Raw genomic sequence first — 24,758 nt, forward strand, 5'->3', positions numbered from 1 at the left:
GGTTCCTCTGATGCCTTTTGGCTCTGGCTCATCACAGAATATTCACAGTGCCACCTGAATCCATAGTCCCCACTTCTCCTGGTACCAGCTCCTTGGTACTAATGTTGACACTGGCACACTGGATACCGATAACCTCACTGGCCCATGAGTCAGATGTCAATCTCAGTGATCCAGATGTTTATGGCACTGACTTTCTCGGTGCCCAAGACATTCTCTGTACCAAATAATCTCTCAGGGACCACACAACTGGAGTTACCCTTACTTTCTTTATCTGCCATTATAAGTACTACTGCCACTCTACCAATTATTAATACTACGGTGATACTGACAAGCTCTCCTATTAATGTTGTGATTGGATTTTGAGAGAGCCCTAAGAAATCTGATAGGTAGCTCCTCTGTTTGAGAAGACTATTTCGGGGCTTGCTCTTATGGGCACAGACCATTTTGGGCTCCCTTGGGTATGCACCCATTAGGAAATCTTCTTGTACTTCCCCCCGTCAAGTATTAGATCTTCCTCCCCTAGAAGCCACTGGATTTACTCAAGAGGGTCATTTATCCTAATCCCACAATTAGCACCAACAGGAATGTGTCAGTGAGAAAGAACAGCGGGAGGAGATGGAATGTCAACTGATTCTAATGGCAATTTCTTCCTCTTCACCTGACAAGGCAGTCATCACAGTGCAGGCATGGTCCTAATGAACACTGCTGGCCAAAAGAACCTGATCTCTCACTTATAGGGTACATGCACATTGATAGTGGAATCCATGTGGACAACACATCTCAAAGAATTGCAACTACTGTAAGTTAAGTAACCATTCTTTTTTATATTATAAGCTTATTGAATATCACAGAGTAAGGCATTCCACAAGATTGGTGCCATATGAGCAGAAGGCAGATGGCAAAGATGGAAAATATAAAGAGAGGCAGGAGGCCATATGTAAATTATGAGAGAAGTGTCAAAGTTTCAAGGATTTAAAAGTTTAAGTTGGCAATAATGTATTAAAGTTAAGCCTTGGTTTCAATGGAAACCAATGTAATTGAATAAATAGTAGGTGAATGTAAATTTTAGGAGAGTAGTGATAAATAAGGTGGACTTTTTCAATATTTGGGGGGAGGTGCCTTGTAAGAAAGCCCATTGCCATGATCAAGATGGAAAATGACTGAATCATGAACAAAAATTGTAGTTTCAAATGTAGTCAAATTATACAGCTTTGAATTCCAAATGGAAATTCAAGGATACAAGATCAATCAGAGTTAACTGGAAATACAAGGATATTTCCAAATCTAAAAGGCCTCCCAGATGGCTCACTAAACTAGCAGGCATCTTCAAAGAGTAAGCAGTTGATTCAAGAGTTAATAATGAGGCAGTAGGAATAAAAAGAAACAAGAAATCAAGTGAGCCAACCCCTCCACTGGGCCTAGATTCAGCTGGAAAATCAAGTCCCAAGATCACCCAATTACTAAGCACCACAGGTGCCAGGAGTCAGTACCAGCCTCCCAGAGGAGGCCTATGAAAGAATCCATGCAACTCCTAGGAGGATGAAACTGGTAATGGCAGAAGGAACAAGATGGTAACCTTGTGTCACAGCCTCAGGAATCTGCCTATAGACTCCACTTAAGTCAGCAGAGCCCCTGTTCCATGGACAGTTGGTCATTTTTGAAGGGCAAAGGGTGGCAAGGGAAGGAGGTGTCTATCAGAAGAGCAGTGTGAAAAGAAAGCTGGAGAAACACAAAAAAGTTAGAAACCTAGACATAGGCAATCATGCCTAGTGGTCAGAGCAGTGATGTTTAGGCCTTGTGGTCGGAAATCAAGTTGGCGAAGGTAGCAAAGAGACGAGCCAAGGTCAGAACTGGAACTGGCACCCCATGGTCAGAACAGAGCATAGGGTCAGGAGCTAGAGATGAAGCAAGGATCAGGCACAAAGCAGGAACAAGGCAGGAGCTGAGGGCAAGGGCAGAAGCGAGGTGGGGACCAGGACCAGGATGGGAGCAGAACAGGTACCAGGAACAACTTGGAGGAGACAGGTGAGAGCAGGGTCTGATGCAGCAGCAACACAAATGGTGTGCAACTGCTTGGACGGCCCACCCCAGCCACTTCCTGACCTAAGTAATGGGTGCGAGCCAATTAAGCAACTGCATGCCTTGGGGATTCCAATAGGACTCCCTGTGGGGCCGGATCTTCCAAGATTGGTGAGGTGCTGCTTACACAACGTGAATCAGTGAAGAATAAGAGGGGAAAATATGTTTGAGTTAATTAAACTATGAAAGGGAGAAAACAGATTTAAATATGATGCTGTTTAAAAAATGTAAAATGGAGAATAAGAAGTAAAAGGGGAGAAAAGCTTAAATTGCATCCATTCTCCTATTCTTGTGTCGGTATGTTATCTATCTAGATTGTACAGTACGCACTTTGAGACAAGGAACTAATCTATGATATGTTTGCAAAACACCAATTAGACTTTGGGGTTGTATTTAAATAATAGTGAAAATGTGAACCAAAGTCTCACCTCTTCAAATTTTAATATGTCCAGAAAGCTGCAGCCAAACTATTACCTCATTCCAGGTAGCATAACCCTTCTCCTCTATCATCTTTATAGACTCTCTTTCTGTCACCTTCACCCTGCAAAGCCCACAGACAGAAGTCAAGGTTCGGGATTGACTGCAGCCAGAGCACTTTTAGAGGGTGAACTTCTTGGTTCATGCATTTGACTGAGAATCTGAGTGTGGCTTAAACACAGATTCCCCATTCATATCCTTTCCTCTGAGAGAGAGGGATCTTTTTCCTTTCCAAATGCTAGACTGTAGTAGTGTGTCCCATAAATAGTCTAAGATCCATAAGTTTCTTAAATCAATTAAAGTATACATTAAAAAAAATTGAGAAAAGATCAAATTAAATAAAAAAATAATTATACCTAGTTTCATGCCTTGGTCTAAGATTCTCTACCCTCACCCACATAGGCCCCAAACCCTTGCAGTTATAGGAGAGAAACCAGAAAATATGATAACACAATAGTTCTTGTTTGTCCTTTTCTTGAAGTTTTTAGACTCCTCAGTCTCTCCATGATACGATGTATCTCATATCAACAGTCTTCAGCATAAGGTTCCCTTTGCTCTATATTTCTGTATTTCAGTTATACCCAGTGGTGAGCTGGAGCTGGTTCGCATGAACCGGTTGTTAAACTTGGAAGCCAGTTTAGAACTGGTTGTTAAAGGGGTGGGCAAACTCCGGCTCGCGGGCCACATGCGGCCCGTGGGACCATCCTGTCCATCCCGCCTGAGCTCTCGGCTGGGGAGGCTCCCCTGAATTTTCACCCGTTGGCACTCCGAAGCTTCGGCGGCACTTTGGCGGCGGGTCCTTCACTCGCTCTGGGCCTTTGGCGGGACTTCGGCGGCGGGTCCTTCAGTGCCGCCAAAGACCTGGAGCGACTGAAGGACATGCCGCCGAAGTGCTGCCAAAGACCTGGAGTGACTGAAGGAACCGGTTCTTCAGCTTCTGGCAGCTCATCACTGGTTATACCCTCCAGTTTCTCTGTGGCTAAGTGTCAACTTATTCATTATCATAGAGTCAGAAAACATCATTAATATTTACATTTGTCCTAGTGCCTTAAGAAGTGAATTAATCTCTGTCCCTTTTCCAAATATAATAGCCAATGGTATGTTATAGTAATTGGGAGGGGAAAATATAGGACTTGAGATATGCTAGAATGCTCTGGAATGCCATTCTGGCACTTCTGAGGGGGACTAGATTGTCATTCCAGCACTTTTGGGGGGAGCTTGAATAAGGTATTTCCAGTACAGTATGAATAATGGTATTGGAATTGAGTTCCAGCACCCTTTTTTTTTTTTTTTTAGGACATGATCACTGGAAAAAACTCTCTAGTTTAGTTATGTTTCCAATTTTTTCCCATATCCCTCAGCATTTCAAAGGTAAGTTGAATCTATTAAACATCTACATTTACTTTTTTATTTTTTTCATACACCAAGGTCACAATGAAGTTTGCTGGCATATTAAATGTTTATCTTTTCCTGAAAAGTCAGCAATAAGGCTACCCATCCATCTGCTTTCTACTCTCTGCCTTAATTATAAAGTGAATATATTTTTCAATAATTCCTTATATCTTAACAATATTAATCTGCATTAAATATGATTTCTCAATGGATAGTATCAGTGTTGCAACTGTAGCAGTATACTAATTCAAAATCACACTCCCTTGTTTTCAAAAATCTGCATAACATTAGTATTTTATGTCTGTCTATTCTCTTGCTCCTTGTTTCTCTCTCTTTTCCCCATCCTTTGCAGATGATTCTCCAAGGTTGGAATCCCACTGTCACCTGTGTTGTCCCATTTTTATAAAATGTGCACACTCAGTCAGTCACTTTATTTAAATCTTTCACCTTTAAAAAAACCTTTTTCTCTTTTGCCTTTGATTAGTGATAGGGTGTGTTCAAGAAACTCTCGCAAAAAATGCCCAAGGAAACAAAAATGTAGAAGTAGTATCCAGAAGGCCTGAATGGGCATTTTATCTTTTCACATGTATCTAGCAGAAAAGTGGTTAATGAGCATAGGAGGTTTACATCTCAGGAGGTATTATTGCTTCAGTCTTTTTGGCTTCAGATTCAAGACAGCAGTGCATCAATATATGTTGTGAAATCTATTGTGCAAACAGAAGGGCTGGAAACATGTTTCTGAATCGAAAGCTTCAATTCCATAGTATACAGGAAAATTCATAAGAATCCCCTTAATCACCAACTTTTCCACAGTGTAAGTTTGAATTGCCTGATGTTACATGATAGAATTATATTCTCCCATTATGATGCCATAAAATTTCATAGCAGAGTCATCTTGGCATATTGAATATTTTTTTCTTTTTTCCCCTCCCTTTTTTTTGAAGTACTTTCATTTTGTTAGCCTCATAAATTTTTCTTGGAAAATATGTCACGATGACACAATAATATCTTATAATTGCATAAATCCATTTCATAATAATAAAATTAAAAGCAATTCTAATTATAACCTGTCCTAGAATCACCCATGTCAATATCACAGTGTTATATGTGGACATTATGTAATGTTAACCTACATTAATGTATATTACACTAGTACAAGTTGTGTGCTTTAGAGAAGAGATGGAGCTGGAGCCACCTTTCTTGAGCACATCCAACTGTAGATTGGCTGATGTACCAGTAACCTGTTGGTGTTAAAGACAACACTAACTTTAATCCTTTTTTCCCTCTTCCTTTATTTTTAAAATAGCTTTTATTGTTAAATCCTATGGTTATCTTGCTGACTCTTGTTCTGACTTGTGGGTAGCTTACTGTATTGAAATGCTCATTGGAAACTGTTAGGTATGTGCTCTTCACAGTATTAGTTTTGGAATGTATGTGATTTAGAATCAGGAGATTTGGGTTCTAATCTCTGCTCTGACAGAACCTTTCTGTATTACCAAAGGCAATTCAATCGCCCTGTGCAGCAGTCTCCTCACCTGTAAAACAGAATAAAAATAGTTTCTTAGGTCACACGTAACTGTTTGTAAAGCTCTTTTGAGCTTGTCAGATATAAGATGCTGCAGAAATATAAAGTATTAATATCATTATTTTGAATGGCACGTGTTTGTTCTATTACTTTACTAGAAGTGCTAGGGTTATTGAAAAGGCAAAGTTGTTTACTTTGCACCTTGAGACTCTAGTTTGAACTAGTTTAATCTGGAATTATTTCTTTATAATAGTTTGCTTGTCTGTAAGATGTCTATCTGTTCTGAGAACTAGAGAGATCATCTCTTGCTACTTAGACTGACTGCTTAACTGTTTTCTTAAACTCAGTCGACTTTTCCTTCTGTGTTAAATAAAAGTTAACCATACTGTCAAAATCCAAGTACTATAAGTGCTGTGAGAATCTTCAGACACAATGGAGGCTGCTCTTCCTCATCAACTGATCTTTCATTCAGCAGATAGAGAACAGAAGTGCGTAGGAACCAGTGGGAGAGGTGTATGTAGTATTAAAACGGTGACTTTGGAACAACACTTTTAGACTGTTGCACTTAGAAACCTTTTATCCCACAGGACTTTAAAATATGTCCTCAAAAACTTGAAACTTGAAATTTTTTGCAGTGTCTTGTCACTATTGTACAAATATTGAGAACTTGAGGTGAGTCACAACACTATTTCAGTACTTCCCTGTTGGCCCCCAAAATGTCTGCAGAATTTAAACTTTTGTATATATCTTTAAAAGTTTCTAACCCTTATGATTGTACATCTCCAACCCATACACCTGCACACACCCCATACACAGAAAAACCTTCGGAATGTGATCCAAATGACACTTATACAGTGTTGTATTGAGACTGCAAACAGATAAAGTCTCTGAGAGACATAAACTGCTCTCCTTCATCCCCATGGTTGTTAACACTGAAACACAAATGACAACAATGCAAATATCAACATAAGTATTTAATTGGGGTTCACTTTAACAGAAACATCGTGCTAATACTTTTGTTCAGTCTTTTCTCTAGTGCTTTGTCTGGTAGGAAGAGGAAAGTGTAATAGTAGCCTCCACTGGAGGGAGCAAAATGAATGGGGCAGGCGTGGGGCAGGAGTAGAGGAGAGAGAGAGAGAGATTCTTTGTTTTTAATTCTCATTTTACTGTTGTACATTAGAAAAGGGACTTTTAAGATTTAATTATATACAAAACCAAACAAAACTCTGTGTATTATGTTCTTCTCATACTGTATTGTTTAAAGATATTTCTAAGCAGCGGTTATATAGTTCCTACTGGTTTTTAAAAATTGAATGGGATATTTGATTTTTAAAGACCTTAATGTATATTAAGATTAATTTTTAACTTGTCCAAAACTGTATATTTGGTTGCTAACTCACCAATTAATTTAAATAGATAATTTCTCTACAGAATTTAAAAATAGTGTATTTTGTAATATTTCATTATCTTCAATCATGACAAAACGTATTAGCTCTCATCTGGCAGCAAAAGAGCTAATATGCTGTTCTATTGGATTGAAAAAGGGGAATCCTCTAGACCCCACATAGGGAAGTCAGTTATAAAGTCTAATAGTTGTAGACACTCTATTTACAAATAGTGTAGACTCTTGGCAACTCACATCTTTCATTTTGCTGATTATACCTTGAGACAATAGGCACGACATAATAAGTTACCTCCACTAAGAGTCTCCATTTCAATGTAATGTTGTTTACAGGTAAATAGTACCATACTAGATATATTACAGCCATAGCCAATACACAAGATGCAGATAGGCCTCAGGGCTACCATCCTGTGACCTTGCCATAAATAAATAAAGCTTGCTTAGCATTTACAATATCAACTTCTAAAAGCTGGATAACATGACATGTTTCTACAAATTATATTCACTGGACAATGTATCAGATAGAAACCAGACCTAAGTGTTGACTACACTGATTGTGGATCAGCAAATAAACTCCTGGACCCCACAATATGATTACCTGCCTGATAAGTGGGTGGTGTATGTGTGCATTCAGTGCCAGCAGTTCATGATCCTCAGAGACTGAGTACGGGCTTTGGAGACCAGAGTGGCTGAACTGGAGGAGCTAAGGGAGACAGAGAGGTACATAGATGAGACTTGCCATGACGGAGTAGGACGGTCCCACCTCCGGTCTGACACCCTTTGTACTGTTGAGGAGGATGAGAGTCTCAGGGAACGAGAACATCAAACTGGGGCGGAGGGAAATGATCTCATAGTTGGGACCCTCCCTCCTGAAGATATCATGGTATCCTTTTGCACTAAGGATACCTCTCTAGAGGAGGGAGCTCCAGTTATTAGAAAGAGACAAGTAATAGTAATGGGGGATTCGATCATTAGAAACATAGATAGCTGGGTCTGCAATGACTGGGAGAACTATATGGTGACTTGCCTGCCGGGTGCGAAGGTTGCAGATCTCTTGAAACATCTAGATAGACTTATGTGTAGTGCTGGGGAGGAGCTGGTGGTCGTGGTACATGTAGGTACCAGAGACATAGGGAAAGGTAGGAGAGAGGTCCTGGAGGCCAAATTTAGGCTGCTAGGTAAGAGATTGAAGTCCAGGACCTCCATGGGAGCATTCTCTGAGATGCTCCCAGTTCCATGTGCAGGGCCAGTTAGACAGGCAGATCTGCAGGGTTTCAATACATGGATGAGGGGATGGTGTAGGGAGGAGGGATTTTGATTTATTAGGAACTGGGGAACCATTTGGGAAATGAGGAGCCTATACAGGAAGGATGGGCTCCACTTAGACACATCCCTCAGGGGAGGATCTATTAATGGGGATCTCTATATCCTAATAAGGAGGAGAGGATGGAAGATGATAAAGTGCAGGTAGGATCTGATGCGAAACAGTCAAATGAGAGTCTCATTCCATTCATCACATAATGGCAGACAGCTAAAAAGTGACAAATTTTATAAGTGCTTATATACAAATGATAGAAGTCTAAATACTAAGATGGGTGAACTAGAGTGTCTTATATTAAAGTTTCTTGACACCATACATGACTGATTCTTGCATCAGCTAGTCCTGGAAGTCCCACAAGAGGAGAGGCAATTCTTGATTTAGTCCTAATTGGAGGACAGGATCTGGTTCAAGAGATGAATGTAGCTCAATGGTGTGCAATCAGCACACAGCTGTGTCCAATGTGATATCCTCAGGGCCATACAGGTAGAATATATATTGTGTGGATGCAGCCCACATAACACAGAGAGCTGCATATGCGGCCCATGGTGGTAAATAGATTGAGAATCATTGATGTAGCTGAGCTATTTGGTAATAGTGACCATAATATAATTAAATTTAACATCCTTGTCGGGGTGGGGAGAACACCAGGGAAGCCCACCATTTAATTTCAGAAAGGGGAACTACACAAAAATGAGGATGTTTGTTAAACAGAAATTAAAAGGTATAGTCCCAAAAGTGAAATGCCTGCAAGCTTCATGGACACTTTTTAAAGACACCATAATAGAGGCTCAAATTAAATGTATACCCGAAATTTAAAAACATAGTAATAGGCCCAAAAAAGTGGCACAGTGGCTGAGCAACAAAATAAAAGAAGTGATAAGAGGCAAAAAGGCATCCTTTAAAAATTGAAAGTTAAATCCTATGGAGGAAAATAGAAAGGAGCATAAACTCCAGCAAGTCAAGTGTAAAGGTATCATTAGGCACGCCAAAAAAGAATTTGAAGAGCAACTAGCCAAAGACTCAAAACCTAATAGCAATTTTTTTAAAGTGCATCAGAAGCAGGAATCCTGCCAAACAATCAGTGGGGCCACTGGACGACTGAGATGCTAAAGGAGCACTCAAGGAAGATAAAGCCATTGTAGAGAAGCTAAATGAATTATCTGCATTAGTCTTCACTGCAGAGGATATGAGAGAGATTCCCAAGCATGAGCCATTCTTTTTAGGTGACAATTCTGAGGAACTTTCCTGGATTGAGGTGTCATTAGAGGAGGTTTTGGAACAAATGGATAAATTAAACAGTAACAAGTTACCAGTACCAGATGGTATTTGCCCAAGAGTTCTGAAGGAACTCAAATGTGAAATTGCAGCACTACTAACTGTGGTGTATAACTTATCATTTAAATCAGCTTCTGTACCAGATACCTGCAGGATAGTTACTGTGATGCCAATTTTTATAAAAGACTCCAGAGTAGATTCTGGCAATTACAGGCCAGTAAGCCAGTACCAGGCAAATTGGTTGAAACTAGAGTAAATAACTGAATTATCACATACCTAGATGAACACGATTTGTTGGGGAAGAGTCAAGGTGGCTTCTGTGAAGGGAAATCATGCCTCACCAATCTATGAGAATTCTTTGAATGGGGCAACAAACATGTGGACAAGGATGATCCAGTGGATATAGTTCATTTAAACTTTAAGAAAGCCTTTGAGAAGGTCCCTCACCAAAGGCTCTTACACAAAGTGAGCAGTCATGGGATATGAGGGAAGGTCCTCTCATGGATCAGTAATTGGTTAAAAGATAGGAAACAAAAGTTAGGAATAAATGGTCAGTTTTCAGAATGGAGAGAGGTAAATAGTTGTGTGCCCCTGGGGTCTGTACTAGGACCAGTGCTGTTCAACATATTCATAAACAATTATGCAAAATTACTCAAGATAGTTAAGGCCAAAGCAGACTGTGAAGAGTTAAAAAGGATCTCACAAAACGGTGTGACTGGGCACCGAAATGACACATTAAATTCAATGTTGATGAATGCAAAGTAATGCACATTGGAAAACAGAATCCCAACTATACATACAAAATGATGGTGTCTAACTTAGCTGTTACCACTGAAGAAAGAGATCATGGATTCAATGTGCAGTGGCAGTCAAAAATGCTAGCAGAATGTTAGGAACCATTAGGAGAGGGATAGAATAAGACAGAAAATATCATAATACTTCTGTATAAATCCATGGTACATGCACATCTTGACTCCTGAATGTAGATCTGGTCGCTCCATCTCAAAAAAAGATATATTGCAATTGGAAAAGGTGCAGAGAAGGGCAACAAAAATTATTAGGTTTCAGAGTAACAGCCGTGTTAGTCTGTATTCGCAAAAAGAAAAGGAGTACTTGTGGCACCTAGAGACTAATCAATTTATTTGAGCATAAGCTTTCGTGAGCTACAGCTCACTTCATCGGATGCATACTGTGGAAAGTGTAGAAGATCTTTTTATACACACAAAGCATGAAAAAATACCTCCCCCCACCCCACTCTCCTGCTGGTAATAGCTTATCTAAAGTGATCACTCTCCTTTACAATGTGTATGATAATCAAGTTGGGCCATTTCCAGCACAAATCCAGGTTTTCTTCCCCCCCCCCCCCCCCACAAATCCACTCTCCTGCTGGTAATAGCTTATCTAAAGTGATCACTTTAGATAAGCTATTACCAGCAAGAGAGTGGGGTGGGGGGAGGTATTTTTTCATGCTTTGTGTGTATAAAAAGATCTTCTACACTTTCCACAGTATGCATCCGATGAAGTGAGCTGTAGCTCATGAAAGCTTATGCTCAAATAAATTGGTTAGTCTCTAAAAATTATTAGGGATAGGAACAGCTTTTTTATGAGGAGAGATTAACAAGACTGGGACTTTTCTGCCTGGAAAAGAGACAACTAAGGGGAGATATGTTAGAGGTCTATAAAATCTTGAGTGATGTGGAGAAATGAATAAGTAAATGTTATTTACTCCTTCACAGAACACAAGAATTAAGGATCACCCAATGAAATTAATAAGCAGCAGGTTTAAAACAAACTAAAGGAAGTACTTCTTCACACAGTTCAGAGTCAGCCTGTGGAACTTGTTGCCAGGGGATGTTGTGAAGGTCACAAATAAAACGGGGGTCAAAAAAGAACTAGATAAATTCCTGGAGGATAGGTCCATCAATGACTATTAGCCAGGATGGACAGAGATGCAACACCATGCTCTGAGTATCCCTAGCCTCTGTTTGACAGAAGCTGGGAGTGGACAACAGGGAATGGATTACTTGATGATTAGCTGTTTTGTTCATTCCCTCTGAAGCATCTGGCATTGGCCACGGTCAAAAGGCAGGATACTCAGCTAGATGGACCATTGCTCTGACCCAGTATGGCCGTTCTTATGTTATTATGTAACAAAGGAAGCAGAAAGGGATTGCTCCTACCTTAGGTGTGTTACTTTTCTCAGTTTAAATGACCCCTCCCCATACTGGCATTAACGTTATTACACAACTTTTAATTGCAATGGTTTGGTCTCCTAGTCTATTATTTTCATTAGAACTTTGTATAGGAAAGAAAATAAATGTGTTTTCATTTATATTTAGAAATGCTTTGATTAGGAATAATGTTATTTGCAATTTCTGAGGACCTCAGCATTCAAATGTTTTATTTTCTATTCAAGTTTTTAAGCTACATGCATCATTGTAGTAGCTGAGCATTACTGTATACAAATAAATAAAATAAAGTTGAGTATTTATGGGTGTAAATGAAGGAATTCAGAGTTCAGTTGTTTTGTAATTGATGTGGAGATGTTTAATGTTATCCACTGTTTGTAACTATCTGGTAGTTCCTCGCCTAGGCATAACAAGAACTGAAAATGAAACATCTTTAACTCTGGATATAATTTCTTTTGTAGACTTAAGATAGATCCATAATGTTGTTTTAAGACTATTGTTATTGAAATAGTGTACATTAAAATTTGGTAGAATTAAACATTTTTTCTAAGTTTTTGTTTTGAAAAACAAAGAGAACAGAAGATTACACGTGTATATTCACACACTCACACACACACTTCTAAAGCCATCTGATTTGCTGATGAGTTATGTCTAAAGCCTCTGCATTGGCCAGCAGTCTCTTCACTTTTCCACGTTCAACACACACAAAACTATACAAAGTTCACAAATATCAATACATCAGACAGGTTTTGCTGGGTAGTGTCAAAATTCACTGTTTATTTCGTTTGAACTGTAACTTCTTGCCCTACTGCAGCCAGCTTGAAAGCAAAACTGCCATCTGAAGATTGATTAATTTTGCCATTAGTTAGGCTTGAATTATGCGTGTCAGACTTGGGCCTGCAGAACTGTTCAGAATGAAACATTCAGGCTCCATACAATAAATTGTTTCTAAATTTAAATGTAGCATATTAAAGGATAGACCTAAACGTAAGCCCTGAGGTCACTGGCCATACTTACCCAGAAAACCCATATTTTTGGTAATAAGTATATGTCCACATTGGACTACTCAAACCCAGGATCTGTCCCTTGGGGCAAGCTGTTCACTGAGTGTGTTGTGATTGCCCTCAGAACTGCTGTTCTTAGATCCTGAACATTAAGGACTCTCTTGAACTGCTTTAAAGAGATTCTGCTTGATCATTCTACGAAGAGACAGACAGGTACAAGCAGAACACTATGTTTAAAGTCTTCGTATTGGCAATGCTTCTAAGAACACTTTACTTTTTTTAACGGAACTGGTTTTTAGGAATTTCAGGGAATATAAAGTGCCAAAGGCAGATATGCTCTATACAGTAGTAAGCCTTTTCTGCCTTTATCAGTGAAGTCCTGATTACTAAACTACAGTCAGTTCTTTGAAATACCAAGATTATCCAGTTCCAAATAAGCTACAGATCAGCTGTCAGCAGATACAAGTGTTGTCAATTTTCTGGAATGCCAAGTTAAATATGAGTTAATTCAGGCCTCCTAAAAGGTACTGTATACTGTTGGAGATAATTACAGACATCTGATTTATAAACTACAGGAAGCAATCAAAGAGAAGTGCAGAAGCAAACTGAGGTATAGTGTACTGCTTGCCTATGAAAATTAATGAACCCATGCAGCAGAATCAAAAGTTAAGAATAATATAAAGACCTTAACAACATGTTACTTATGAAAATCTGGGTTGGAATACTCCATGATTTTATAAGTAGGGGGCCAAATTCAGCCTTGGAGTCCGTGGGTGCAACTTCTGTTGACTTCAGTGTTAACTGTACCCATTTGTACCAGGGCTGAATTTGGGCATATATATCTTTGCTCTCCTGTTTAGATAAGATTATTCAGAGCTGTTGCCGCTGGCATTATGAGCTAGCTACATAAATTTACCTTACAGTTTATCTCATGATAAATTATTTACTTCTATATCATTCTGTGCAAAAGACTTTACCTTCAGTTTTGCGCAAAATGCAGACATCTTTTTTTTCTTCTAAGGATGTTAGCCAGAAATATGGGTTAAAGCCAAATGCCATAGACTAGCCTTTGCATATCCACCATCTTGCTCTTGTGTCATGGGGGGAAAAGCAATGAAGACCTCATTATTATTATTATTATTTATTTATTAGTATTACCATAGCTCCTACGAGTCCTAGTAGTGGACCAGGATCCCATTGCAATCTATGAACAGAACAAAAAGGTAGCCCTTCCCCAAACATACTTGTCTGTTTCCCAATGAGATTAAATACCTTTACATTGGAAGGTAACTAATATATGGAATGTTTTAATAAAATTGCAAGCATAAATGTCTTTTTGAAAGAATAGAGAGGGAAATTTAGGGAGTAGTACATAGGCCATATCTCCCCTGTTATTTCTAGAGTGTTACTATGTTTATCAATTGCTGTTCTGATTAAACTCGTGGTTTTTTAAAGGAGTACATTAAACTTCGGTATAACATCAGTTTGTTTTCTTATTCATATATTTTTACTGTGAATCTTTTTTCCCATCTGATATGCAAATGACACCCCTGCAATATCTGCTATCTTAACCATGCATATTTTCAGATTTTGATGAAGATTATGGCAGTAAAGAAGGAATGTCATTGGTGTTGGCAGTTTTGCAAAATGATGAGTATATTCTACCCCAAACTTGCATTTTAAGTAAAGGATGAGTCTTTTTAATTCTTCCGTACAACAGATTTTGACTTTATGAACAGTGTTTGCTCATGGGCCTGGGATCAGAAGGTCTTGAGACTATTTAGTATGGTGATGAATTCTATCACCATCTAAAATCTGTGTGGAGAGACATTAGTATATTTTCTCTCTTAACAATTATGTTTTCATTTTCCCGCTATGCCAGAAAATGGACAAGAGACACTGGATGTGGTTTAATTAGGCCACAACTTTATTATTAACTGTCTGGGGATACCTGATAGGTAAAACTGTACAATGCAGGTAATTCCATAATCATTTCAAATATAGCCAGAGGGCTTCCATCAGCCCTCCTCATTTCCCATCTTGGCCCCCAGTCTACCCGTGCTTGGGACCTTACCATTCCCTTTCCCCTCGAGTGAGGGTTAAGGTCAGCTATCAAAGAGTGGGGGGTTGGCTTTCTACCGTGCCAGTTGTACAAGCCCTGCACGATGCGATTTCCACTCCTTTAACAAATGCCTCCTTTAAATCCTTTACCAATCCATTTATCTGATCACTGGAATCCCCCCGAATGGAGTACCTACACTGGACATCTGTTCCACATCAATATAATGAGTTGTGACACCATAGCCTAACTCCAGTTCCATGTTTGCCCCAACTAAGCCCCCCTGAACCTGCTGTGGGAGGGAGGACCCGCCCCCCCCTTTGGTGAGGGAAATATTCCTTCCCAACCCCCTGAGAAAGGAGCAACTAGTACATTGCCCACAGTAGATCCTGACCCAACTAATATTTCACCACTTCCATTGATGGGAGGGTCCAGGTAAGAGAGGGTTTTTCCTGCCCAGCATGTATTTATGTAACCTCCCTTCTCTTCAGGGGGATGGATCTATGTGCCCACAGCCTACTCTGAAACTGCTGCTAAATCACTCTGTCTCTCTTAAAGAGGTACACACCTTCCTCCAGCAAACCAGACAATGGACCCCTGGTTAATGTGTGGTGTGGTCATTCTCAAAGTACTGTAAGGCAGGGGTCATGTGCCCTACTTATTAAGACCATAACTACTACTGCTTATATTAATCATAATTGTCTCAGTATTATCTTGTTCTCCCTCTCCTCCCTCTCCCTCCATCAGCTTGTTGTAGTCCCCTGTTAGATTGTGGGCTCTTTTGGGAGAGGACAGTCTGTTTGTTACATGTGTACATGTAGATCAGGAGTAGGCAACCTATGGCACATGTGCCAAAGGTGGCACGCAAGGTGATTTTCAGTGGCACTCACGCTGCCCGGGTCCTGGCCACTGGTCTGGGGGGCTCTGCATTTTAATTTAATTTTAAATGAAGTTTCTTAAACATTTTAAAAACCTTATTTACTTTACACACAACAATAGTTTAGTTATATATTATAGACTTATAGAAAGAGACCTTCTAAAAACATTAAAATGTATCACTGGCACGCGAAACCTTAAATTAGAGTGAATAAATGAAGACTCACCACACCACTTCTGAAAGGTTGCCGACCCCTGATGTAGATCATAGCACAGTGATTGTGCCACTCCTTGGTTGTCGTTTTAGGCACTACCACAACACAAATAAATAAGAAGAAAAAATAGTGTGCACTACTGCAGATATTGTTCACTATGCCATCTGAAGTACTTTGTTATTTATATAACACTATAAATATGCTGCTTTAATAGATGAATAAAAGGGTTTCTGCCATAAATTTTCTCAGAACTCACAATAATGAGCGTAATATGCATGCCTATGTATAAAGCATGCTTTTTAAGGCCCTGCTCCTGGAAGCTATTTTATTTGGGGTACCCCCGCCTCCACCCACACAGCTTTATTAAAGTCAGTGGGGCTCTCTTTAGATTCAGGGGTCTACCCATAGTAGAATCAGCGGCTGAGGCATACGTTGTAGATTGATTATTAGCACCGGCATGGGGAAGAGAGAATAAGAGTAACAACAATAAGATCAAGCAATAGATTTATTTGGTAATGTTCACACCACAGGAGTTCCAACATTTTAAATGTTTTATTTCTTGTGAGATACTGTTACTAAGAGGGGACAACTAGGATTGTCAGAGTTCCGTTGCAGTCAGAGTACACGTTACCAAGTGTGGGCTCGATGCAGGAATTACTAGGTGAAATTCTACAGCCTGTGTCATGTAAGAGGTCAGACTAGATGTGTCCCTTCTGGCCTTAAAAGTCTATGAAAATATGGTCATTTCACCCTTAATGAAAAGAAGTAACATCCATACGGTTGGCTATAGTACAATAACAAAAAGTCCGTTTGTCACACCCAGGTCCAGGGCACTATACAGATAATCTTCAGATATTTATAAGCAGTAGCATTAAAAACTGTCTTTGATTTGGATTTAAAGTCAGAAGAGGATTTCTAACTTTGGATGAAGTCTGTTTAAGGGCTCAATTGTCATTTTAATAGAACTATTCATGAGTTTAAAATTAAGCATGTACTAAATGTTCACAGTATCAGAGCCTACACTGAGGAATTATAGTTGCTGGAAAGTCCCACAGACATCAGTCTGCACTGTAGACATTTTATACATTAAATAACTGTTGATTTGAGTTTGTAATGGAGGTTTATGGGGACAAAACAGTTGTAGCCGAACAAACTTCAGATGTGATGCTGAAGCTATTGTCATCTTTACTTCCGACCTTGAAGTGGGTAGTATTGGTTCATGTTGAATTTCAATGTCTAAAAAGATTCTATGCTTCAATAGGGCCAGTTTCACAAAGCTGAAAACAATTCTGAGACAAATCAGCTGGAAGGAAGCATTTAATTAAAAAAATGTTAATTGGGAATCATTTAAAAACACTTTACTAGATACCCAAAAAGCTACAATCCCACAATCAAGGAAGAAGGCCGTATTGGTTAAAAAACTGACCTGGTTTAGATGGGAAGAGAAAGCAGCTATAAAAAATAATATATAAGAAATGGGAATTCGATAGTAATGAATATAAATCAGAAGTTAAGAATTGTAGAAAGTTGATAAGGGAAACAAAGGGACACAAGGAGAAATCTGTGGCCAGCAGTGAAGGATAATTAAAGGATTTTAAAAATATATTAGAAACAAAACAAAAAAAATCCTGACAATTGTATTGGTCAATTACTAGGTGAAAATGGTAGAATTATCAATAATAATTTAGAAAAGGCAGAACTGTTCAATAAGTATTTATGTTCTATATTCGGAGAAAAAACAGGTGATTTACTCTCATCATATGGTGATAAAATTACGTCTATTCCACTGGTCTCTCTGGAGGATGTTAAACACCAGCTATGAAGTTTCACATTTTTAAATCAGCATTTCCAGATAACTTGCATCCAAGAGTTTTGAACTCACTGGACCACTAATGTTGATTTTTAATAAGTCTTGGAGCACTGGGGAAGTTCCAGAAGACTGGAAGAAAGCTAATGCTGTGTCAGTTTTTAAAAAGAGTAATTAGAGGCCCATCAGCCTGACACTGATCATGGGCAAGATAATGGAGCAGTTGATATGGGACTTGATTAATATAAAACTAAAATGTAATTAATGCAAATCAACATGGGTTTTTGGAAAATAGATCTTGTCGAACTAACTTGTAATCTCACCGAAAAAAGATATCACGTTTGGGTGATAAAGCTAATAATGTTGACGTAATATATTTAGATTTTTTTGTACGGTGTTTGACTTGGTACTGCACAATATTTTGAGTAAAAAACTAGAATGATAAATTCACATGGCACACATTACATAGATTAAAAACTGATTAACTACTAGGTCTCAAAATGTAATTGTAAACAGGGAATCATCATTGAACAAGTGTGTTTCTAGTGAAGTTTTGCAGGAGTTGGTTCTTGGCCCTACACTATTTAACACTTTTATCAAGGACCTGGAAGAAAACATAAAATCATCACTGATAATGTTTACAGATGACCCAAGAATTGGGGAAGTGATAAATAATAAAGAGGAAAGTGACTGATGCAGAGAGATCTGGATCACTTAGTAAACTGGGCTCAAGCAAACGATATGCATTCTAATACAGCTAAATGTAAATCTGTACATCTAGGAACAAAGAATGTAGGCCATATTTACAGGATGAGGGACTCTATCCTGCGAAGCAGTAACTCTGAAAAAGATTTGGGGTTGTGGTGGATAAGCAGCTGAGCATGAGCTCCCAGTGTGTTGCTGTTGCCAAAAGGGCTGATGTGATCCTGAGATACATAAACTGGGGATCCTAGAGTAGCAGTAGAGAGGTTATTTTATCTCTGTATTTGTCACCGGGTTGACTGCTGCCAGAATTCTGTGTCCAGTTCTGGTACCCACAATTTAAGAAGGCTGCTGATAAATTGGAGAGGGTTCACAGAAGAGCCATAAGAATGACTGAAAGATTGGAAAAGATGCTGTAAAGTGAGAGACTCAAAGAGCTCAATCTACTTTGTTTAACAAAGAGAAGGTTAAGGGATGACTTGATCATGATTCTATAGATAGGGTGACCAGATAGCAACTGTGGAAAAAATGGGACGGGGGGGGGAGGAGAGAGAATAGGTGCCTATATAAGAAAAAGTCCCAAAAACGGGACTGTCCGTTTAAAAATGGGACATCTGGTCCCCTATCTATAGGTGTCTACATGAGGAACAAATATTTAATAATGGGCTCTTTAATCTAGCATGATCCAATGGCTGGAAGTTAGTCAAATTCAGACTGGAAGAAAGGAGTAAATTTTTAATAGTGAGAGTAATTAACCATTGGAACAATTTATGAAGGGTCATGGTGGATTTTCCATCACTGACCATTTTAAAATCAGGATTGGAAGTTTTTCTAAGAGGTACGCTGTAGGGATTATTTTGGGGGAAGTTCTGTGGCCCTGTGTTATAGAAGAGGTCAGACTAGTTGATCACAATAGTCCCTTCTGGCCTTGGAATCTATGAAATATGTATTCTCATTATAATAATTATACTAGAAAGAAAGTGTATGTCCCTGTAATGATCCCTATTAAGAAGTCTGATTTGTTAAGAATTTATTTGAAGTATAATAATGCCCCTTGGTAGGTAATAATTTTAAAAATGATTTTAAACACAAAAATCAACAAGATGTTAGCAAAAATAAATTATAGAACAAGGGAACTCTAAAAAGTAATTATTATTGTGGATATGGTAGAGGATTCTGTAACCACCATTCAGTGATTTTTTTTATATTGGTTTGTGCTTTATAAAACATGTTTATAGACTATGTCAGCAATGTTCTTTCCCAGTTGCTGTTGCAAAGATTATTTTTGCAGTTTATCACAAAATGCCAGATTTGCTCAGCATGTAATTAAATCTTATGCTTGGAAGCATCCACAGTACTTGGTTATCATGAAATTATTCTTTAATAAAAATGTATGCTTTGTGATCTATATTTTATTAATTTGGTGAGTCAGTTTATCGATTGTTGCAGATGCCATGAATGTATAATTTGTCACTGTTATTGGTTGCCTGTCAGCAGTTACTAGCACCACAGAGTTCTTGGCTGTTGGGGCACCTTAGAAATATGTCTTTCTTGATCTGCAAAAGAAAAGCTTTCTACTGTAGATTGTCCTCAAGACTTCTGCAAACACAATGAACAAATGAATAACATGGCCTGTTTAAGCAAGAGTTTGCAACAAATATGATTTTTATCTTTTGGGGAGAGGAGATGGAAAGAAGTGTTGCATCATAAAGGAGAAAATCCGGTTTTCTCATTCTTTTTTGTTAATTTCAAACCTATGAAAGTTTGGAAACTTTGTGAAGCACAAAGAAACAGTATGAGCTTCTCTATTTATCCATTTATGATAGTTAGCTTTCTGGTTTTAAGATTTACTGATAGTGACCTGTGTGGACTCAATCGTTTATTTTTAGAACTAGATATTAGCGAATGAGTTTTTAAAGAGAGGGGATCTAATGTTGAAATGGTTAACGTCTAATTTATAAAAATGAAAAGGAGAATTGATGGGATAATGCAGTTATTTTTTCTAAAGTTGTTGGATTTGGCTTACTGATTAAGAGGATAATTTACATTTGCTTTAGACTTTTCCACATAAATAAGGTAATTTTCCACATAGTAAGGTAATGTAAATCTTAATGTGCCAAAATGTAGTTGTGTGGTTATAACATGTTTTTTTTTTCAAAAAGGCCAAGTTGGGTTCACAATATGAATGCACGATCTGTTAGAATCTTTATGTATTGTATACATTTTGATATATGAAAAAATTGTTGGTAAACAGCCACTCTGTTTCTCCTTTCTGATCCTGTATTTTATTAGGAATAAGCTTTTTGTTTGTGTGTTTGTTTTTTAATTTGGACTTACATTTTGGACTCTCTAAATATTTGCCTTTTCTGACACTAAATGGAAATCCATGTTCATTTTCAGTCCCTTTCTGTACAGAGGTAATACAATTGCAGCAGGGCCTCTTAAAGTTTTAATTTATAATTTAAATTTTAGAAAATGCAAAATTGCATTCTGACTGCTTCTTTCAGACAAAAAGAAATCTTACTGTGTAACACAAAGACAAGCCTTTATTTCTTAATCTTGACTAGTTTATATTATATTAGCCATATCTGAAAGGGTTTTTTATTATTATTATTTCCCCTCCCCCAGCCTTTTGCTGTCTGACTGAGTAATGAGCTATGATATGGTTGGCTAACATCCAATGGTAGGTGATTGTGATTGGCTAACTTGGAATGCCTGTATACACTGATTGGTCTTGAGCCTCTTTGCTTCATATTTTCACAAGCACTAGCATATTCTGGTTGAAAACCTGAAGGTGGGGATGCAAGGTTTGTATCATCTTTCATTTTCCTTTCATTCTTTCATCCACATAATCAGCAGCAAATATTAAATAGTCTCCCGTGACTGTCATAATGAGGCTGGATTCATTTTTATGATGTGAAAAGCCTTGGGTGGGGTGCCTCTGATCCCACGCTGGGCAGTTCTCCTGCGAGTGTGTTATGAGAGGATGAAAAGGGGGTGGATTGTATATTTAATAAGCACAAGCTGTGCTGGGATTGAGCTGTTGTTTTCTGCTTTTCTGAACTCTCAGACACAGGTTTATCAGCACAAAATGACACATCCTGATTTGTTCTATTGTTGTGAATCAGGGATCATAAATATTTTTCATATGTTTGGAAATGCATCGATTTTTGAAGGGATTCTTTGTTGTATGAATAGAAACCCTTTATGTAAATGTCCATATGAGGATATACAAAGGCTATTGTTTAGCAGAAGTTTGTGCAGAGAGCTTGCCTCGAGGGCAGGACTGGGACAGCCCCATGTAAAAATGATAACAGGAGCTGATTTCTTCCTCCTTGTTCAGAGCACATACTATTAAAATGTGAAATGCCAAAAAGCAGAGCTTTGATAAAATTGTTTTTATTTGGGCCGCAATTGTCACTATTTTTTAAACAAAACTGTGTTCATTTGATTTGGTTCAGCTTTGTACTAGTGTCCTGAGGAGAGACTGCAACTGGGATTTGAATTTTATGTATATTCTTCATTATGTGTTATTGAGTAGTAGAAAATTGACCAAAATAAACTGAAGGCTGAGTTTATCAGTGCTGTGCATTTATCTAATCATTTAAAAACTGAGGTTTGTACGCTTTATTAAAAACAATAAGTTAGAATCTAATTAGATCATCAGATTCTTTGCCGGTAAAGCAAAATCCGTTAACTGTTTAAAACTGGTTTCACAATTTCATGCTTTTTCTGCAATATCAGACAACAACTTATAGTTAGTTAGAAATGAACTTGTGTGTGTTTCATCATCTGAACGTGTTTTACTTCACCTTTATTGAAATTAAACAAACAATAAAAATGAAGTTAAAAGACAGTAGGATTATTTTTTATATTTGCAGATTTTTTTCTTGACCTGTTGCAAATACTTTTGTTTATAGTTTCAGGAAAAGTATTGCATTTATTTTCTTTTGTATCATATCTCTGGTCTTGTAATTCCTTTCAGGGGAATTGCTTGGTAAACTTGCAGTCGTCTGTTTATACTGTGTTTTCCGCTTGCATTTCAGATGAATAAATGTTTTTTTTCATTGAAAGTTTTAACCGTTAAGCTTCCCTAATATGTCTAATTTTAGGAAGGTTACTTCTGATCTTGATACTTTTTAGCAATGAACAAGTTCCCAAATATTTTATGGCATAGTAATTTTTTCAGCATTTTAGTTTTATCTTGCACGATTCGGATAATGTGAAAGCTTGCAGTAGGCTAACTGCGTATCCTCAAAATGTATTCTGTTCAGTAAATGTAGTCTCAATTCTGTATTCCTTATTCAGGCAAAACTCCCACTCTCAGTAGTATTCCCAGGCACTGGATAATAGTTGAAGTTGCATTACATTCACGAATTGACTTCGATATGACACAGGTAACTCACAGCAAATGTTAAGCCACCAGGTGTCTAATTTAAGGTTAAGGGCCAGAGCATCTTTTTCAGGCCAAACTTCCATTGACATCAGGCCTTTAATGTGTCCATCTTAGATATGGGTAAAGTCCTGACTCCACTGAATCATAGAATATCAGGGTTAGAAGGGACCACAGGAAGTAATTTAGTCCAACCCCCTGCTCAAAGCAGGACCAATCCCCAATTTTTGCCCCAGATCTCTGAATGACCCCCTCAAGGATTGAACTCACAACCGTGGGTTTAGCAGGCCAATGCTCAAACCACTGAGCTATGCCTCCTATTGAAGTCAAGGGGAGATTTGCCATTGATTTAACTGTAGCCAAAATTTTACCCCTAGTTATTGAGTGTTTATTCTCGGCTTAAAACCTTAGATTGGCCCACATCCTGGGCCAAACACTGGAGAGTTATTCCAGTGCTGGGGAGGAAGGACTCCTTCTCCTCTCCTACCAATACTGTGGAGTACTAATGGAGCTACTCCATGGCTGTTAGCCCAGCCTCAGAGCAGGACCAGAATCTACATTTCTGATCCCTGCCACAAGCAGCGTGTGGGAAGTAGCCAGAGGATCTGCACTGCTGCAAATCCACTGTTCCTAGCCTGTCACCCAGTCTCAGCTGTGCACTGCTACACAGGAAGCCAGAATTTATAGGAGGGCTGCATGTTCCCAGTATGGGGTCTCAAAATCTTAATAATAAAGAACACAAACTGCACCCATTTCACTGCAAGAGGGCTGTCCACAAATGCAAAGGAAAGGTCAATATCCTCCCATCAGTGAATATAATGCAAGTTCAATTATTTTGCCTGAAATTACGTATTTCCGATTGAATTTATATAAAAGTGGAAATGTTAATAGCCTATTATATCTAAGTGACCATGAATATTTGTATACATAAGTAATTCAGCTGGTTTCATATAAAATCTCTTTTTTATTGTGAATGAAATGTTTTATTTAATAGAACTGATTATATTTCTTTAATCTTGTATTTATGCATATATCACATGCTTTCAAAGAAAATATAACTGTGTTTCATTAGATAAAGTGTTTAAAAGATTATATATACTACATATAATCTTTTTACTGATTTTTAATGTACATGGACATTGATTTTGGCTATATAATTATATAAAGTAAACCTTTCAGAATTTCTTCATAGAACAACAAGAATAATACTACATGGAATTATATACGTATTGAGGATTTTTGAGTGCAAATAGAAAATGATGGAATTCTAAACATTTTAGGCTAAACTGTGGCCAGGTTATCATGGGAGCGCCACACTAGCTACCCACATCATGCGCAGCAGCACAGGAGAGGGATTCAGGCTCTGCAGAGCTGATATTTGCCCCCCCTCCCCCCCCCGGTGAGTGGAAGGGACAGAACCTTGCTCCCTCCCACAACATGCCCACCAGCATGTGTTACACCAGGTATAGTCCCAGTGCAATTTACAGCAAGGGAACTGGATGCTCCAGGGGCAGGGTAGCAGCCTGAGGCCTCTTACTCTGTGCCCCTGGCTAGCCCACTATTGAGCCCTCTGTTTATTGAAACTTGTAGTTAAATGTGAATTATTTCCTTTATTTTCCAGATGAGTTAGAATCTTTTCCCTCCTTTTATTAAGTATCTAAAAGGAAAAAGTTAATTGGAGAGCTAGTTCTCCAAATGATCGAACATGAGAATAAAGATTTTTGGTCGTTGCTGTGGTTGGATTTTTTTGTTTTGTTTTTCTTTTCCATAGGTTAAAATAATGATGTTCCCAGCCAATTTTACAATCTTGATAATTTTTCTTATTATAATAGCAGGACTTTCAAAGAGTTGCATGCAGGTGCAAGGGTCTGCCCCTGCAGAGGTCCTGGCAGGATCCGGGCCTAAGCACATGCATAACTTTAATCACAAATAGTCTCATTAAACTACTCACATGATTCAAGTTACTTCATCAGGTGTAAGTGTTTGGAGATCAGGGCCTTAATTGTGTGTGTGTGTGTTTAAATTCAAACCACGTGTCATAT

General features: G+C 38.3%; 1 protein-coding gene across 4 annotated transcripts in view; it reads left to right on the forward strand.

Annotated features, from left to right (window-relative positions):
- Positions 1-24,758, forward strand: part of CTBP1 (C-terminal binding protein 1) — a 358,365-nt gene that overhangs the window by 112,999 nt on the left and 220,608 nt on the right. The window contains exon 1 of one of the 4 annotated variants that reach the window (XM_074951857.1): positions 21,038-21,130. The exons of the other annotated variants lie outside the window; for them this stretch is intronic. Within the exon in view, the coding sequence (XP_074807958.1) occupies positions 21,124-21,130 (7 nt within the window). The 5' untranslated portion in view covers positions 21,038-21,123. Of the gene's footprint in view, positions 1-21,037; positions 21,131-24,758 lie in introns of those variants that run through there. 4 annotated transcript variants of the gene reach the window in all.

This window comes from Natator depressus, chromosome 4, assembly GCF_965152275.1.
Source record: "Natator depressus isolate rNatDep1 chromosome 4, rNatDep2.hap1, whole genome shotgun sequence".
NCBI lineage: Eukaryota > Metazoa > Chordata > Testudines > Cheloniidae > Natator > Natator depressus.